General features: G+C 56.8%; 1 protein-coding gene across 1 annotated transcript in view; it reads right to left on the bottom strand.

Annotated features, from left to right (window-relative positions):
- Positions 1–17275, bottom strand: part of TNPO3 (transportin 3) — a 29238-nt gene that overhangs the window by 3618 nt on the left and 8345 nt on the right. The window contains exons 4-15 of the mRNA XM_026840986.1: positions 16992–17135; positions 13252–13427; positions 9180–9318; positions 7774–7920; positions 6267–6374; positions 5884–5975; positions 4213–4352; positions 3939–4130; positions 2188–2279; positions 1500–1576; positions 1176–1236; positions 244–384 (exon numbers count right to left, since the gene is read on the bottom strand). Of these exons, the coding sequence (XP_026696787.1) occupies positions 244–384; positions 1176–1236; positions 1500–1576; positions 2188–2279; positions 3939–4130; positions 4213–4352; positions 5884–5975; positions 6267–6374; positions 7774–7920; positions 9180–9318; positions 13252–13427; positions 16992–17135 (1509 nt within the window). The remainder of the gene's footprint in view (positions 1–243; positions 385–1175; positions 1237–1499; positions 1577–2187; positions 2280–3938; positions 4131–4212; positions 4353–5883; positions 5976–6266; positions 6375–7773; positions 7921–9179; positions 9319–13251; positions 13428–16991; positions 17136–17275) is intronic.

Here is a 17275-nt window from a genome sequence, read left to right as displayed (position 1 = left end):
CCCCCCCCCTCAGCCCAGCAGAAGCACGGGGTGGGGCAGGGAGCGTGGGACATCAGGCTGTCACCCCTACGAGGATTCACGCCACGTGGAGCTTCCCACAGCCCCCTCACACCACAGCAACGGCTGCAGGACCCCCCCAGAGCCGCGGAGTGCTCTCCGATCACAGGACTGCAACATACTTCCCCCCCCCAGCCCCAAACACACAACCTGGAGCGCGGGGTTTGGGGGCGGCGGGGGCCATACCTGGGTGACGAGCGGCTGCAGCAGCGCGGCGGAGCCTTTGCCCACACAGCGCACGGCGAAGCGCAGGCACCGGCAGCACCGCTCCACGATGCGGTTATCGGCACTGTGTTTGTTCAGGGTCTCCGACAGCACGGGCCAGATCTGAGAGCACATGGAACCAGCTGGGTTGGAAAAGCCCCTGCAGCTCCTCCAGCCCCACCATGACCCTCCCCCTGACCGTTCCCAACTCCCCCAGATCCCTCAGCGCCGGCTCAGCCCGACTCTTCAACCCCTCCAGGGATCCCGGGGACTCCCCCCTGCCCTGGGCAGCCCATTCCAACGCCCAACAGCCCCTTCTGCACAGAAATCCTTCCTCAGAGCCAGCCTGACCCTGCCCTGGGCAGCCCATTCCCCAAGCCCAGGGCTCAGATCCCTTCCCTGTCCCTGCTGGCCACGCCAGTGCTGACACAAGCCAGGATGCCGTTGCCCTCCTTGGCCACACTGCAGGCTAATTACCAATCACCCCCCGGTCCCTCTCTGGCTGAGAGAAGGGTGAAAGCTGAACCACGATACCTCCCTCCTACCCCAAAACAAACGCAAATCCCTGCTACTGTCAAGCAACCACCACTGGGGTCCTGAAAACAAAAGGCACCCGCGTTACAGGACGTGTAAATTAGCTTTAGGTAGGAGCGAAGACCTCAGAGTGGCTTAACAGTCTGCCAGTGTCACAAGGGCAGGGAAATAAAAGCGCTGGGGATGCTTCCAGAGCCAAGTTCCCCCTTTCCAGGGGTCTGAGGAGCCGAGTCCCACCCCATCAGCCATCCCTGCTGACAGGTGGAAGGTGCTTCTCCCCAACACCGCACCCACCCGGCAGCCAGGGACTGCAGCCCAAGCCATCGATCCCTCCCCCTCCAAATCCAGAAAATTCCTTCCCCACATCGGGACCCACTTACTTCCTGAATGACTTTTTGGCACGGATGGATCTGTCCGTTTTCTACAATGGGGTTGGTGTGTCTGTGAAAAGCAGCGGAGGGTTAATGCTGGTTTTTCTACACTGTCAGGTTTTAGTTTAAAGCCGAGGGGTTGGAGGCTGCAGGACGAGGAGCTGAAACGTGGTTTAAGAGGGGTTGGGGAGCCTTGAGCTTGAGGAAGAAGCAGCTTCCAGCCCGTTCCTCCCAGGGCCGGGGGGAACAACGAGCCATCACGGACTTGGTTTTAGGCCTCTGGGTGAGCAGCTCTGACCCACACCTGGGCTGTGCCAGCCCCTCCGCCCTCACCTGAATATGACAGCGAGTCGATCCAGGGGCACAGTAGGGTCTGAGGAGAGGCCATTGCTTGGCTCCTGAGAGAGCAGCTGAAAAACAAGGGAGAACGAGGGGATTTCAGGACCTGAGAAACACCAAAGCCTGGAGGCCAGAGCCCCCCAGCAGCCTCCCAGCATCCCTGCTGGGCCAGAGCAGAGCAGACGCCTCCTCCCACCTGGGCAGCTCCTGCTTGTCCCCAAAAGACCAGAGGACACGCAGATCCCTCTGCTGAGAGGTCCCTCCCCCTGCTGCCACCCCCACTGAGATTTCTGCTCTCCCTACCCTGGATCAGCACAGAAAGGTCACCAAGGCCACCAGAATGGGATGTTTGGGGGCCCCGTGTTCCACAGGGAAGTTGACTTCCCACGTTCTCCACCCCAGAGACGCGGGGTGAAGGTGTTTGAGGGGGTTCAGGTGGCTCCTGCTACATAAACTTGTTTCTAGGGGCTGTTTCTCTCCCTGTTTTATTAGCGGTGACATATTTCTCAGCCAGGAGAGACTTTGGGACGAGTTTGGTCTCGGTGCTGGACTCCTCCAGCTTCTGAGGACACACAGTTCCCACGGTAGATCAAACCACTGTGCAAAGACAGAGCCACGGCAGCTTGACCCCAGAGTGGTGTCAGCCAAGGGGCCGGCGAAGGTGGCTCCGAGCAGGACGTACCTTTTTCAGCGCCATCACTTGCACGGCGCAGAGTTCGCTGAGGCATTCTGCTATCTTCTCCAAGGGGAGCCTGGCGAGGACCAGGGCTGTCCCTGAAAGCAAGAGGAGACGGGCTCAGGAGCAGGAAGGCAGCGCCCGAGTGCGGTCGGACACCGGACAGGTCCTCGGACAGGCCCTGCCTGCAGCCGTGTGCAGGCAGAGAGAAGGCAGGGACAGCTTCCCGAGACTGGAAGAGGTTCACAGAACCCCAGCACCATCCGGGTTGGAAAAGCCCCTGCAGCTCCTCCAGCCCCACCATGACCCTCCCCCTGACCGTTCCCAGCTCCCCCAGATCCCTCAGCGCTGGCTCAGCCCGACTCTGCAACCCCTCCAGGGATCCCGGGGACTCCCCCCTGCCCTGGGCAGCCCATTCCAACGCCCAACAGCCCCTTCTGCACAGAAATCCTTCCTCAGAGCCAGCCTGACCCTGCCCTGGGCAGCTTGAGGCCATTCCCTCGGGGCCTGGCGCTGGCTCCTTGGCTCCAGAGACTCATCCCCCCTCAGGAGGGAGCCCAGGGCTCAGATCCCCTCCCTGTCCCTCCTGGCCACACCAGTGCTGACACAAGCCAGGAGGCCGTTGGCTTTCTTGGCCCCCGGGCACGCTGCTGGCTCCTGTTCAGGTGCTGGTCAGTGAGAACCCCCAGACCCTTCTCCCCCAGACAGCTCCAGCCACCCCTCCCCGAGCCTGTAGCCACGCAGGGGGTGGTTGTGGCCCAAGGGCAGGACCTGGCACTTGCCCTTGCTGCAGCTCATCCCGCTGACGTTGGCCACCGATCCAACCTATCCAAGCCTCTCTGCAGAGCCTCCCTGTCCTCGTGCCGATCGACCCTCCTGCGTCACTCAGTGTCACCCGCGCACTGCCTGACGACACACTCTGTGTCCTTAGCAAGATCATCAATAAAGATGTTGTACAGAAACGGCCCCAACCCCGGGCCCCGCGGCCACCACCTGTAACCAGCCACCAGCTGGATTTAGCTCCACTGACCACCGCCCCCTGGGACCGTCCACAGGCAGTGCCCGACCCGGCAGACCCTTTGCTCCTCCAGGCCACGAGCAGGCAGTTTTTCCATGAGAATTCTGTGGGGAACTGTGTCAAACGCACCACTGAGCCCCAACGCGGCTCCCTTTGCACAAGCCCCGGAGCTGCCCCGTCGTTTAAAGGTTTCAGAAACACCCGAATCCATCAGGAATCTTTGCAGCCTGGACACGAGTCCTGCACGGCCACGACCCAGCCGAGGCTGAAGAGGCAGACGCTGCCCCAAGGCCCGGTGAGAAGCGAACGCTCCGACGGCAGGCAGACCGCTCTCATTGATAAACGTGGTTATCAGGGGAGCTGAAAAACTACATTCCTGTGCCCAAACTGTCTCTAAACCGACAAATAGTTGCAATTTTCCCTCCTGTGGGTACAGTGGCTGATTTCCAAGTGCTTGGATATGGCTGAAACTCACCGCTAGCTTGGCCGTGAGCACTGCAAATGTTTTTTTCCTGTATTTCAAGCTGAGAGCAGGGATGGAAACAAGTTAAAAACCCCGAAAGGATCTTGTTCTCCCTCCTGCCCCACGTGAGCCCCTGAGAAGACTAAATGTGGCTGCGTGGAGCACCTCGGGGTGAACACAGACACTCATCTAAGTACAAAAAGGTGTGAATACGGGGTTGTGGCACCCGTGGTGAGCGACCCGCTGACAACGCAGGGAGTGTTTTTCCACACGCACCTTTCAGGAGCCCCACAGCAGCCTCTGGAGAGAGCGTGAAGGAGTCGAGGGAACGGGCTATCTCCAGCAGCCCGTTAAAGTGCTGAGCCATGTGGTCCCGACACACCGAGCAGATATTGTGGATGGCTTTGGCCGCCGCCGAGGCCAACCGCCTGTCGCACAGCCCCTTCATCAGGTAACCCAGCACGGGATCTGCGAAGGAGAAAAACGGGGTGAAAAGGGGGTTCCCGGGGAGCAGGTTGGCCGCAGGGCGGCGGGGAGGGGAGAGGCTCACCCAGGAACTGCGGGTTTCTGTCCACCACCTCGCTCATCTCCCCCACCAGCTCGATGCTGGTGTAGCGGACGGCGGTGTGCACCGTCTCGGGGAGGCGAACCACCCCCTCCAGCACCTCCACCAGTGTCGGGTTGTTCTCCCTGAGGGGGAAAAAAAGCAGCTGGTTTAGCCCCAAGGTGGCTCCTGGACGGTTTCCACGGAGTAGCTGGTTTTGTTGAACCGGATTCGATGGATCGAGGCACCCTCAGCGAGTCCCCTGATGGCACCGAGCTGTGTGCTGTGGTGACACGCTGAGGGAAGGATCCATCCAGAGGGACCTGGACAGGCTGGAGAGGGGGGACGTGCAAACCTCAGGGAGTTCAACAAGGCCAAGGGCAAGGTCCTGCCCAGGGGTCGGGGCAATCCCCAGCACAAACCCAGGCTGGGCGAGGAGGGGATGGAGAGCAGCCCCCAGGAGAGGGACTTGGGGGGTTTGGTGGATGGAAAACTGAACATGAGCCAGCAATGTGTGCTGGCAGCCCAGAAAGGCCCCGTGTGCTGGGCTGCACCCAGAGCAGGGTGGGCACAGGGCCAGGGGGGGATTCTCCCCCTCTGCTCCGCTCTGGGAGACCCCCCTGCAGGGCTGGGTCCAGCTCTGGGGCACCAACAGCAGAAGGACACGGACCTGCTGGAGCGGGGCCAGAGGAGGCCACGGAGATGCTGGGGGGGCTGGAGCCCCCCTGTGAGGACAGGCTGGGAGAGTTGGGGGGTTCAGCTGGAGAAGAGAAGGCTCCGGGGAGACCTTAGAGCGGCCCCCCAGGGCTGAAAGGGGCTGCGGGAACGGGGGGGACTCGTCAACAGGGCAACAGATAGGACGAGGGGGAACGGGGTTAAACAGACAGAGGGGAGATGTAGATGGGATCTGAGGCAGAAATTGTTCCCTGTGAGGGGGGTGAGGCCCTGGCACAGGCTGCCCAGAGAAGCTGTGGCTGCCCCCTCCCTGGCAGGGTTCAAGGCCAGGCTGGACGGGGCTTTGGGCAACCTGGGCTGGTGGAAGGTGGCCCTGCCCGGGGCAGGGGGTGGCACTGGGTGGGCTTTAAGGTCCCTTCAACCCAAACCATCCTGTGATTCTGTGAAACCCTTGAATTTGGGGATTCTTGTTAAGGAATGAGCTCTTCAAAGAACTCAGGTGATTGATAAAACATTCCTCCTTTCCTGAAACATCTGCCACACATTTTAAATTTTGGTAAGATCATGTTTTTTTTCTTTAAAAATTAAAATGAATGTTTCATTTTTCCAAAACACTTGAAACCTGAAGTGAAAGGTGGCCCTGCCCGGGGCAGGAGGGTTGGTACGAGATGGGCTTTAAGGTCCTTTCCAACCCAAACCATCCTGTGATCCCACGATTCTATGAAAGTCCCCGGGGAGGCAGAAGAGATCTGAGAAGGTCCAACTGCTTCGAGAGCTCAGCCCCGGGGCTGCAGAACTGCCCCTCAGCCAGGGGTACTGCTCTGCTGCAGGACAGACTGCACAGGCTAAGGATTATCTGTCATACAGTGTGGTTTCTAGAAGTTTCCCCCTGGGAAAGGACCTTCCTAGGAGTATCTTTGGGATAGTGGTGGTGTCTCTGCCAAACTGGCTTGGAGGCCAGGCCAGGCCCTCGTGGCCACGTGCAGGATGCTCGGCACTCACTGGTCGACGCTCTTCGCGATGGAGGCCATGATGAAGAGGACGGCTTCCGTCACCTCCCAGGGCGGGTTCCCGTCCTTCAGAGTCGCGTAGAGCTGCGAGGAAGGGAACCAGTCACAAAAGAAGCCACGAACGCAACCCGAGGGGGTGAATCCCACCCCGCTCCCTCACCTCCTCCCCCCTGCCGCGGGCCTGCCAGAGCCCTGGTGTTCCACAGCCCACCCCGATGGCCTTGGGGACCAGAGAATCGTTTCCCCACGATGCGACACCTCCTTCCAGACACGGGTGCTTCCCTGCGCACGAGGAGGTGCCACACGTGGCCTCCTCCCCACCCTGAAAGGCCACCAGGGCTTGGGCTACCTCCTGCCACGGCCCCGCAAGCCCACCTGAGCAAAACATTCCACCGAGCCCACCAGGAAGATCAGATCTTTCACCAGGTCCGAAACCCGCATCCGGAATTCCCCAAAATCATCCGTTTCCTCTGGGACACCCTCCTAAGAGAGATGAGGGAGAGAAAAAGGGTGAGAGCAGCTCAGAGAAATCCAGGTTTCCCCCCACCCGACCAGAAAAACCGAACAATTCCACTCTAGAGGCGAGATCCCCGGTTCCTGCCCTCCTCTCCCCAGACCAAGCTGCTCGAGGGAGAGTCCTGCACAAAGCCGACACACTGCGTGTTCCCGCTCTGACAGGCAGGGGAAGGGGTGGAAATCAAGGGGGCGAGGAGCCGAGGAAGGAGGATAAAGCTCCCAGATCCCCAGGAGGGAGGTGACAGCCCTGCGTTCGCCACCTGCACCACCTTTATTCCAGCCAAAGCCCCCCGGGCAGGGGACGAGGTGTCTCTCGGCAGCGCTCAGAGCCCGGGGGGGAGGTGGGAGAGGTCAGCCCGCAGCAGGCAGACACCACAAAGCTCTGTTAGAAGAGCTGATTTAACAAAAGGTGTTGAATACAGTTGTGATCGCTCCCCATCCTCTCTCTGCAAGGAGTCAGAGCCACCAGCCCCAGCACAGAGACATCCCACCCTGCTACGGCTTGGGCTACCAGCCCAAACCAGAGCTGGCCTAGAGATAAATCCTGCGTATTTTATACCTAATACCCACGGTGCTAACAGGTATTATACTAAGCTATAACCAACCACCTAGTCTGATGTAAAAAGTGGAAGTGTTGAAGCCCAAACAGCCCCCCCGAGCTGAAGCTGCTCCGTGTGTAGTCATGAGTGAAATACGTGCGCTCCTTAATGGAGGATGGAGCTTAAACATCATAAAACACGTCTCTCCTCAATATATCGTTATCTTCCTTTGTGTGGGGGGGCAAGATAACGGGTTGTGGAGACAGCTGTCTGGCATCGCCACCTGATGTGTGACCTGGCTCGTAAATTAGAGAAGCAGGGAAACTCCCTTGGCTTCTCCCTCGAGCCCTGGCCAGGCTTTGGGTGGAATCCAGCAGGAGAACAAAACCAGATATTTTTCCCTCAAAACAAAGGTGCCAGCTATTGTGGGGGGCTGATTTTTGGTGTGTTAAGGCCGGACCCACTCGCAGCGACTTTGGATGCCTCGGCTACGGGGGGCTGCAGCGCGTGGGGCTCCCCCCTTGCTGGGAAAGGTTCCCCAAACCCTCGCTGTAACCGGGGCTGGGGGTGGGAACGGGTGCGGGGGGGTGGATCTGCCTCTGTCACTGTTCGCTCTCTCTCACGTAGCAGCGATCTGATGCATCACCCTCGATTTCCCTATCCAAGTGCATTATTCTGTCTTTTCTCACTGCGTGTTTCCTGTGTTACTCTGCCACGTTATTTAGTTATCCCCAGGAAAACACGCCTGCCCTTTTCCCTCTGGTGTCGGAGGTTAATTAGCATCCTTAATCAGGCAAATCCCCCCGAAGAAGCGAACGCAGCCTTACGTGGTCGGAGTCGAGCTGGCAGTGCCGGGCCAGCGCGTGGAGCAGGCGCTGGATGTAGGCTTTGAAGATGCTGTGGATGACAGCATCGTCTGTCTTGTACAGGTGCTCCCCCAGTCTGTACCAGAAGTTAAATGAAATTTCTACCACCTGTTTAAGAAAGAAAAAAAATTAGATATTTTTTTTTTTTCCCCCCCGCTTCAGGAATTCATCACGCCCCCACCTTTGCCCATCTCCTCTGCTGCTTGTCACTTAATAAAGGATCTGAAACCCGCTGCGTGAATCTGAAAACCTGTCGCCAGCCCTCAGAACTAAAAGCATTTTTCCTGGCAAAATTAAGACCGCAGCGTTAAGAATCGTCTCTCGCTCCAAAGCGTGGCTTCGTTTTGCATCACTCACAGCTGCCAGCGATAAGTTTTTATCTCCCCGACCCCAGACAGGAACAAACATCTCCAAGAAAACAGCTCAGGCTGGAAGGGGACGTCACTCCAAAGCCTACAGGCTCTTTGTAAGCATGGTTATAAATAAAAAAAAAAAAAAAAAAAAGAGCATGGATTTTTGTAGGGGCAGCTGCAGAGCTTCAGTCCTCCTCAGCATCGCTGGCACAAGGTGGTGCCCAAAGGGGACTGAGCTTACAAGACCTGGAGAGGGGACTGAAAGAGGCACCGGGGCCCAGGCGAGCGCTGCGGAGAGCCAGTGAAGCACAAACTGCTCCACAATTTCGGCAGCAAACAAGCCCGCACAGGTCGCACGGCAGCAGCCATTGTTTCTGAGCTACCTCGCCCACCTGCTTAGGCCTGAACTACCTCTGGGGCGCTGAAAAGCCTCTGGAAATCCCAGACCCAGATTCCCCATCCTCCCCAGTGGGACTTCAAGGAGGGATGGGGAGCGCACCCCAGCAAATCCCAGCTGGCACCTGCCTGCTCCCCGCGGCTGACTCAGCGGGACGACCCCTCTGCGAAGGAACTGAACTCGGACTAAGTCAGCCGGGGGCCAGCTACTGGGATTTAATTAAGTTTTGGCTGAATAAAAGGGGATTGACTCTTAAATACGGTGTTCTGTGAGGCGGGACGGTTGGGGAGCTTTGCTGCAAAACGTTTCACCGACTTAAGAGGGCAAAGTCGCGCCGCAATCCCTGCAAAGCTTGACTTAAGTTGGAAAGAAAATAAGGGAGGCTTTCAGAGCTGTACTTGCAGTCCCACACATCCCGGAGGCTGGGAAAGGGAAGCGGAGCCAAGTTTCTGCCTCACAAAGGCAGAGCGGGCGTTTCGCAGCCAGCAGCTCGGAGGAACTGAAGCCTCCCGACCACGTGGCAGCATAAAACAAAGGTTTTTCCACTGAGTCAACTCTGGCCCAGCGAGGTTTGGCGACGGGGGTGAGGAGAAAAGGGCGGGTGGACCCTCACGCACCTCGTACTGCGGGTGACCGGCACAAATCAGCAGCAGCTCCAGCGTCCGCAGGTCACCCAGCCCTTGGCCCGGCGTGCACACGATTTTATCTAGGAACGTCTCGCACAGCTCGGTGAAAACACGGCAATAATTGAGCACCCTGGGGAAGAAAAACAGAGGGCACAAGTCAGAAAGATCCACCCAGTGTGGGAGAGAATCGGGTCGGGCAGGTAACATGCCCCGGAGCTTCGTCTCAGATCAAAAAAATACCAACTTCTGCTTCAACTTTCCAGCAGCGGTTAGGAAACAGCGAAACAGGGGAACTTTGTTCCGAAGGAGGTGAAAGCACTGAGTTCCGATAAGCAAATCTTAAGGAAACTTTTGTTATGACCTGCAGTATCAGAGAAAACTTCTCCAAAATTGCAGCACGGGGCGACGAGGCTCAGGACGTCCGGGAGGGAGCGGCGGGAGGCTCCCCAGCACCCGGGAGGTGCCACGTTCCAGAAGACAAATCTACCAAGTGACCCCAAAAATAAACGCAGCATGTCCCGCTGCCCACGCGGAGGACGGCGCTGCCTGACGCTGCAGCTGCTCTTACGAGAATTTAGTGGCTGGGAGGAACATGGGCTCTGCTTGAAGACAGCAGAACCAGGCGGAGGAGTGAAGGGCCTGCAGGCAGAGCACGGGGTGATGGAGCACGCGCCCGTGAGACGACCTCAGCCGAGGGATTTGGGGGAAAGCTCCGAGATAAACCACTAGTCCCGGGATTTGGTTTTAGTATTCCTCTTCTGGAGAGGTTTAGGGAATCATGAGCTGGCAGCATGCCTGGGGGGCCAAGGAAGCCAACGGCCTCCTGGCTTGTGTCAGCACTGGTGTGGCTAGCAGGGACAGGGAGGTGACAGTCCCCTGTGCTCGGCACTGGGGAGGCCACACCTGGAGGGTTGTGTCCAGGTTTGGGCAGCTCAATCCCAGAGAGATCTGGAGTGGCTGGAGCGAGGGCAGAGGAGGGCAGCGAGGCTGGGGAAGGGCTGGAGAATCAATGCTGTGAGGAGCCAGGGAAGGAGCTGGGAGTGTTCAGGGTGAGGAGGAGGAGGCTGAGGGGAGCCCTCATCCCTCTCTGCAGCTCCTGACAGGACATTGCAGAGAGGCTGGGGCTGGGCTCTGCTCCCAGGGGATCAGGGACAGGACAAGAGGGAACGGCTGGAAACTGCCCCAGGGGAGGGTCAGGCTGGGCAGGAGGAGAAAATGTTTCCCAGCAAGAGTGGTGCGAGAGTGGAAGAGGCTGCCCAGGGAGGGGGGAGTCCCCATCCCTGGGGGGGGTTCAGGGCCGTTGGGATGAGCTGTGGGGGATGTGGGGTAGGGGAGAACTTTGTAGAGTCGGGCTGAGGGTTGGACTCGCTGACCCCGAGGGGCTTTTCCAGCCTGAATGACTCCAGGATTCTGTGAAATCCTAAAGCAACATGCACCCAGAGATGTGCTGCAAAGACACCCTGAAGTCTGACTTAAAGACAGAGGAGTGAGATTCTCCCCCATGTGAGAATTATTATGATTTTTTTTAAACCCCTTCAGACAACCGGCGCATCTCCAGCAGCAGATGGAACATGGCGAGACATCGCCAGCCCCGTCAGCCGGGTCTTTACCCTCTACCTGGGAGCACTGAGGGGAACCCATCCCCGAGAGAGACTGGAGAGAAAACATCTTAATTACACCTAATTCCTGCAGACGAACGCTCCCACATCTTTCAGGAGCGAAGGGACGCTACCGCAGGGACAGCCTTAGCAAGCAGAGAGGGTGTTATAACAAACTTCAACGTGGCTGCCAACTGAAGACTAATTCTGTTCAACGGGAGGATAAGTAGGAACAGATGCCACTACACTTTTCGATTTTGGAAGGGCTCGCTTGGAGGAGGCAACTACTCGTTTCGCTGGCGGAAATCTTGTTTAACACGGCAGAGGTTCAGAATTTCCTTAAGTCAAAGGCACGTACGTTGACTGGGCTTCGCACCTCGAGCTGAAACGAGGGCGATTCTTCACCCTCAGTCATCTGGAAAGCCTCAGCGGGGAGCCAAGCGCCTCCAGGCAGCCGGGGAGCAGGACTGGAAAGCAGACAGCTGGGTTTTGCAAGGCGAGATGAGCCGAGATCGAGCAAAATCGCCAGGAGCTAAACCAGTGCCAGCCCTTGCCAAGGACAAAAACAGCGCAGGGATTTTTTTAATTTTTTTTTTTTTTTTCCCAGCTGGAATCAAGAGCTGGTGGAATCGCCGCGCGCTGAGGACGGCGGCACCATTAAAGGTTTGTGGCACAGCGAGAACGCTGTGAAGACTCTTCAGTTTTTAAGATTCTGGCTGAGCGGGAAGGGGGAAGGCGGTTTAGATGCCTCCAGGCTGGAAGGAGCAGGGACTGGCTAATCGCCAGCCCAGGAGCCAAAAATCAGGTGCTGGACATCAGTCCTAGGGCTTCGCCGCTGCTCTGGCTGTTCCCATCGATGGCAACACCGTGCACGGCCACAAAACGCTCGTCTTTGGCAATGGGGACAGCAAATCCAGCCCAGCTAATCCGCCCTTGGCAGCACAAGCGAGTGCTGACATTTTTCATGTGTATTTTCTAAATATTTCTGTGTATTTTTCCAAATACACAGAAGCTGGCAAATTAAATTTAGCCCTTTTCCCTCCAAAAATAGACTGGTCCCACCTAATTCTTATCAGTAACATTTGAAAACAGGAGAAATGGAGCCGAGTTGATCACGGGGTGATGCGGAAGCTGGTTAAACCGGGTTGAACACAGGCCAGGGGAGGGATGACTGGTTGGCTAGTGGTTGGCTAGAGGTTGGGTAGCAGGCTGGGCTGAAGAGGAAATACCAGTTTGGCACTGGGGAGGTTCCAGGTCAACCTCACAACTGATCTTGTCTACGTTCATTAGCGACAGCCACATAAAAAAGGCAGGGTGAGAGTAAACAGAGTTCGCTGATGGAGCTGGGACGCCAGAGCTGTGCCGAAGAACAAAACCCACCTGAGCTGGAGCAGAAAAAGTCGTCAGCTTTTGACAACTCACGGACGGGTTCATCAGTCACGGGATGACCCAAACACAACACCACGAGGCGAGCGGAAAGGTGAGAGATGCCCGGCAAGGCACCACCTGCACCCAAGGGTGCCACGATGCCAACGGGTGGGAGCGAGGTCCCTCCGGGAGCAGCACGAGCCTCGCGGGCCCTCGTGAATTCAGCTGAACTCAGATTTCCAAGGGAACATAAAAGCATCTCAGGACTGAAAGAGCTGGGCTGGCTCACGCTGGCTGCTTCCTACCTACAAATGCACCCAGGAATAAGGCCCAGCTGGGAAGCTCTTGGAGTTAAGAAGATGTTGTCAAAAGAGGCACAAACTGGCCTCAAATCAACCACCAGAGGGTTTCCAACCAGCGCAGCAACGTTTGGTAGCAGCCAACACGCATCAAAACCGGGCTTGAACAGGCTTGAGCAAGGTATGAAGGCGACAGTTCCTTTTAAGTCAAGACTAAGGGGCTGTTGAGCCAACCAGCACACCCAGATCTCGGGAAGAGCCGAGCCACGGAGGGATGGTTGTAGAGAGGAAGCAGTAGGAGCAAAACGTTGCTCCTGAACTCAATATATTAAGGCTGGTAACAGGACACTTTCACAGAACCCCAGCACCATCCGGGTTGGAAAAGCCCTTGCAGCTCCTCCAGCCCCACCATGACCCTCCCCCTGACCGTTCCCAACTCCCCCAGATCCCTCAGCGCTGGCTCAGCCCGACTCTTCAACCCCTCCAGGGATCCCGGGGACTCCCCCCTGCCCTGGGCAGCCCATTCCAACGCCCAACAGCCCCTTCTGCAAAGAAATCCTTCCTAATATCTTCCTTCGCCCACCACAAGGAAGATTAAGCCTAAGTCTACCAAAGCTGGAGCTGAGCACACACACCCAGGGCACTAATCGGTGCACCAAGGGTGAGGAAGCCCATTCGCTCACTCATTTTTGATCAAGAAATCCTTATTTGCCTGAGGGACGTCAGCGTGGAGCCCGCAAACGCCGCGGCTTCCCAAAATAACCCACAAAATCAGAGGCACGGCGGGAGCTCGCTTACTTGTCAAGGTCTTCCCGCGCTACGGCCATGTGATAGGCACTCTCGAGGGTGAGGACGCCCTGGAAAAGCTGCAGGGCCAGGGGAAGGTTAGTCTCCACGTTCTCGATGGCGTAGAGGGCTGAGCACACGCAATCCGAAGCGGCTTCGTGGAGGTTTGAGGACGTCTTGTCTTGTTGCTGCAGGAAACAAGAAGCAGAAGAGGTGGGGGATTGTATGTGAAAGGAGATAGTAATGGATCAAAAAAACAGGTTTTTTGGTGTCCCTGAAGGAGTTTGTAGAGTGTCTGCGTAGCCGTGGCCCCCCACAACTCACTCCTACCAGCCCTGCAAAGCTGGTGCTGCTTCACCCCCCTCAAACGCTTGGTCAAAACTGACCCTCCACAGCGGGACCCCCCCCAGTCTTCCTTGGGAGAGGGAAACACAGGAGGAAAAATGCCAATTAAACCCCACAGCAGTTCAGAAGGAAATAAAACAGAACCCCAGAACCATCCGGGTTGGAAAAGCCCCTGAAGCTCCTCCAGCCCCACCATGACCCTCCCCCTGACCGTTCCCAACTCCCCCAGACCCCTCAGCGCTGGCTCAGCCCGACTCTTCAACCCCTCCAGGGATCCCGGGGACTCCCCCCTGCCCTGGGCAGCCCATTCCAACACCCAACAGCCCCTTCTGCACAGAAATCCTTCCTCAGAGCCAGCCTGACCCTGCCCTGGGCAGCTTGAGGCCATTCCCTCGGGGCCTGGCGCTGGCTCCTTGGCTCCAGAGACTCATCCCCCCTCAGTGGGGAGCCCAGGGCTCAGATCCCTTCCCTGTCCCTGCTGGCCACCCCAGTGCTGACACCAGCCAGGATGCCGTTGCCCTCCTTGGCCCCCTGGGCACATTGCCGGCTCCTGTTCAGCTAAAACCCTGCCCTGCTCATTCCCCCAGCCGGTTCACGGAACATCTCCAGCTGGAAGGGACCCGTGAGGACCACCGAGTCCTCAGTGAGGATGGAGATGAATTTTCTCACAAGCCGGTGTGAAATATTTATCCTTGTGATGTTCTGGGGCTGAGCGAGTGGATTTCAGGCCCCTCCTGGCCGAGGTTCATAGCGGCTGTGCGGGGCTGATTTAACGGGCGGTTTAATGGCTCCCAGGGAGCCCCGAGTAATTAAAGCAGGGGACGAGGCTGGCATACTAAGGAGGAGGAGAGAGCGAGCAGTGAAGCGCGGAAACAAAGGAGCAGTAACTCTGAGGGAGCCTCTGTGCGTCCTCCTCCATGGGGTCTCAACGCATCTGGAAAACAATCCAGGATCCTGCCGGAAGGTGGAAGGGGAGAAAGGCAAAACCGCCCCGTTTACAAGTGGTGTGAACGCAATAAAAAGGTCCCAGAGCCGACAGCTCCAGTCTGGGGGAGAGGGGTTCCTGCTGCAGCCCCCCGCCAGGGCAGCCGGGTGTTGGATATTGTCTGTTCCTTCTCCCCCTGAACGGGAGCCCTCGTCTGCATTCGTCATTAATTAAATCTGTGCCACGGGCTGGATGCAAACGAGGCATCATCCTGTTTAACAACAGGAGGAGGGACAGACAGTTGTGGCGCTGGGTGACAGGGCTGGGCGGTGTCACACAGACACCTCCATCCTCCAGGAATTCCTCGGCTCTGTTCAGCTCCTCACTCTCCCTGTCGCAGCCATGAGGGATATTGTCCTACCCGCCCCCCTGTTTCACCGGCCTCTTCAGCTCTCAGGACAAAAAAAACCCCTTCAATAGTTAATTTTCCAAGGTGAAATTGTCAGAAAAAGACTAAAATAATCTTTTACTGAAGATCTGGAAAGAAAGCAAAGCAAAAAGAAAGCAAAGCAAAAAAACCACTGGGTTTAGTATCGAGCACATGGACTTTCTTCAACAACAGACAACTCTGAAAGGCAAAACGACCCAACATTTAAACCCAGGGGTACAGCAAACTTACTCCAGCAATGCACTGAGCAGATTTATTTCGCTCAGAGCCGCACAGAACAATTGGAGTCGGAGCAAGGACCCAGCACAGCGTGTTTCAGACCAGACCTCTCTTTCAAAGCCCGAGCATGCTCAGAAATACACCCAGCACCTACTCTGGCGGCAGCAGGAACCCACAAGCGGGGCTAGAAAGGGTCATTTCTTGGGTGTTCAATCTTTTATCCTTCTCTATATGTTTCAGTAGAAACGGGACCCGGCTCCTGCTTGAGATAGGGAAGAAATCCGCTCAATACAGGCTGCAAAATGGATGGTTAGTACAGCAGGAAGGAGAACTGATGTAAATAGAGGATTAAACGGCCTTTGAGCTTTTTTTCTCGGCGCAGTGTCTCTGGCGAGTGCAGGAGGGAGCTTCTGGGGATGAAGGAATCGCTGGTGGCCGTCCCGGAGCCCCAGCGCCGCGCCGTCCGTCTGTCCAGCTCCACAGGAAAGCTCTCGGAAGGTTTGGGAGTCTTTCCCCACAGACTCTCTGGGTCAGGAACGAAGAATCCTGAAGGATTCTCTCTCCTCCACACAAGGAGCCAAACAGCCCTGTGCCTATTTTTTTTTTTTCTTCTGAAAATTCCACCACTAGTTTCTGCCCATCGCTCTTGTCCCCAAAACACAAATCCTGAGCTCAAGCCTCCTTGTTGCACTGTGAAGTTTGGGTTTTTTTTTCCCTTTTAAATATTTGCAGTGTGTGGTTGCTAAATTCAGCTGGGTAACGGTGACACGTGGCTCTGTCAGGGAAGGGCAAATTGGGGCAAATCGATCAAAGCAGGGAAGGGCTAAGCACAGAGTAGCGTGTTTCTGAGTTTTTGGAAGAAACACGATTTTTTTATCGTGCAGTTCAACACAACACACAGGCTGAATTAATTTTTGCAGGTCTGGAGGGGGCACGGGAGTTTGAGAAACGGCACAGTCGCTTTTTCACAAATCACTTTGCAACTATCTGGTGTTCTTTGATAGGGAAGCTGGACAAAACAAAGCAGAATTGTCAAATATTGCTGCTAAGGGGCCTCTGCAGATTCTTCACAGCTGTATGAGCCTAGCAACAGGTAAAAGCAAACAGATAAAATTGTGATGTTCGTTCACCCTCACGGCTGCAGGGTGAGTTGGTAACTAGCAGATATTACTGGGCTGTGTACGGCTCGTTTGCACGTCCACGTGCAACGCTGCTAACGGCTGGTTAGCAGATCAGTGTTTTGCACTGAATTTATACTTGAGTTTGTGCTGTTGCATGAATCGGCAGTAAATGGGCTGAGCCAGCGCTGAGGGATCTGGGGGAGTTGGGAAGGGTCAGGGGGAGGGTCATGGTGGGGCTGGAGGAGCTGCAAGGGCTTTTCCAACCCAGAGGATTGTGTGACACGGGCAGAGGAAACCCTCAGTGTGCTTCTGCTGTCCCCCTCAGGCACCAGCCAGTTTTAAGTGTTATTTCTGTGCTGTTTATGAAGCTTCCCGGGGCTAAGAGGAGGCGGGGGAAGCGTGGGAACCGGCTGCTCTGCGAGCGCCCTCCGAGGCGCAGCGCGAGAGGAGGGAGGTGGCTGCAGGCAGCACGGGAAGGTTCCTGCGGGCAGAGAGCTCGCTCCGCCCTGCCTGCCAGTGGAGAGGGACAAGGCGGAGCCCAGACAGCTCCTCTGTGCGACAGAAAGGGTGAGACTCATCCTCCTCACCTGCCCGGGAAGGCAGCCGTGCTCCTCAGAGACTCCCGGGTTTAAAGGCGACGCTGTCCCGGTGCCCAAGGCCCACCACCACCTCATTTCCTAAGAGAAATACTCACCAGCACCTCGAAGAGGAGGGACAGTAACTTGCTGTTTGCCATGAAGGTGCTGTCCAGGACACCCAGGTTGAACCAGCTCCCCAAGCACCGGAAGATTTTGATGAGCATCTTCTCATCGTTGCCCGCTTTCTCCACACACGTCATCTACGGCAGGACAAGGAAGAGCTGCTTAGGAGCCCAACTCCAACGGGGGATTTCACAAGCAAAACAACAGAAACAAGAATCATCCGGGTTGGAAAAGCCCTTGCAGCTCCTCCAGCCCCACCATGACCCCTGTCTCTTAT

This window comes from Athene cunicularia, assembly GCF_003259725.1.
Source record: "Athene cunicularia isolate RWA chromosome 1 unlocalized genomic scaffold, athCun1 chr1_part2, whole genome shotgun sequence".
In the NCBI taxonomy this organism is placed as follows: domain Eukaryota; kingdom Metazoa; phylum Chordata; class Aves; order Strigiformes; family Strigidae; genus Athene; species Athene cunicularia.
The sequence above is the reverse complement of the archived record's forward strand: the minus strand, read 5'-3'. Positions and strand labels throughout refer to the sequence as shown.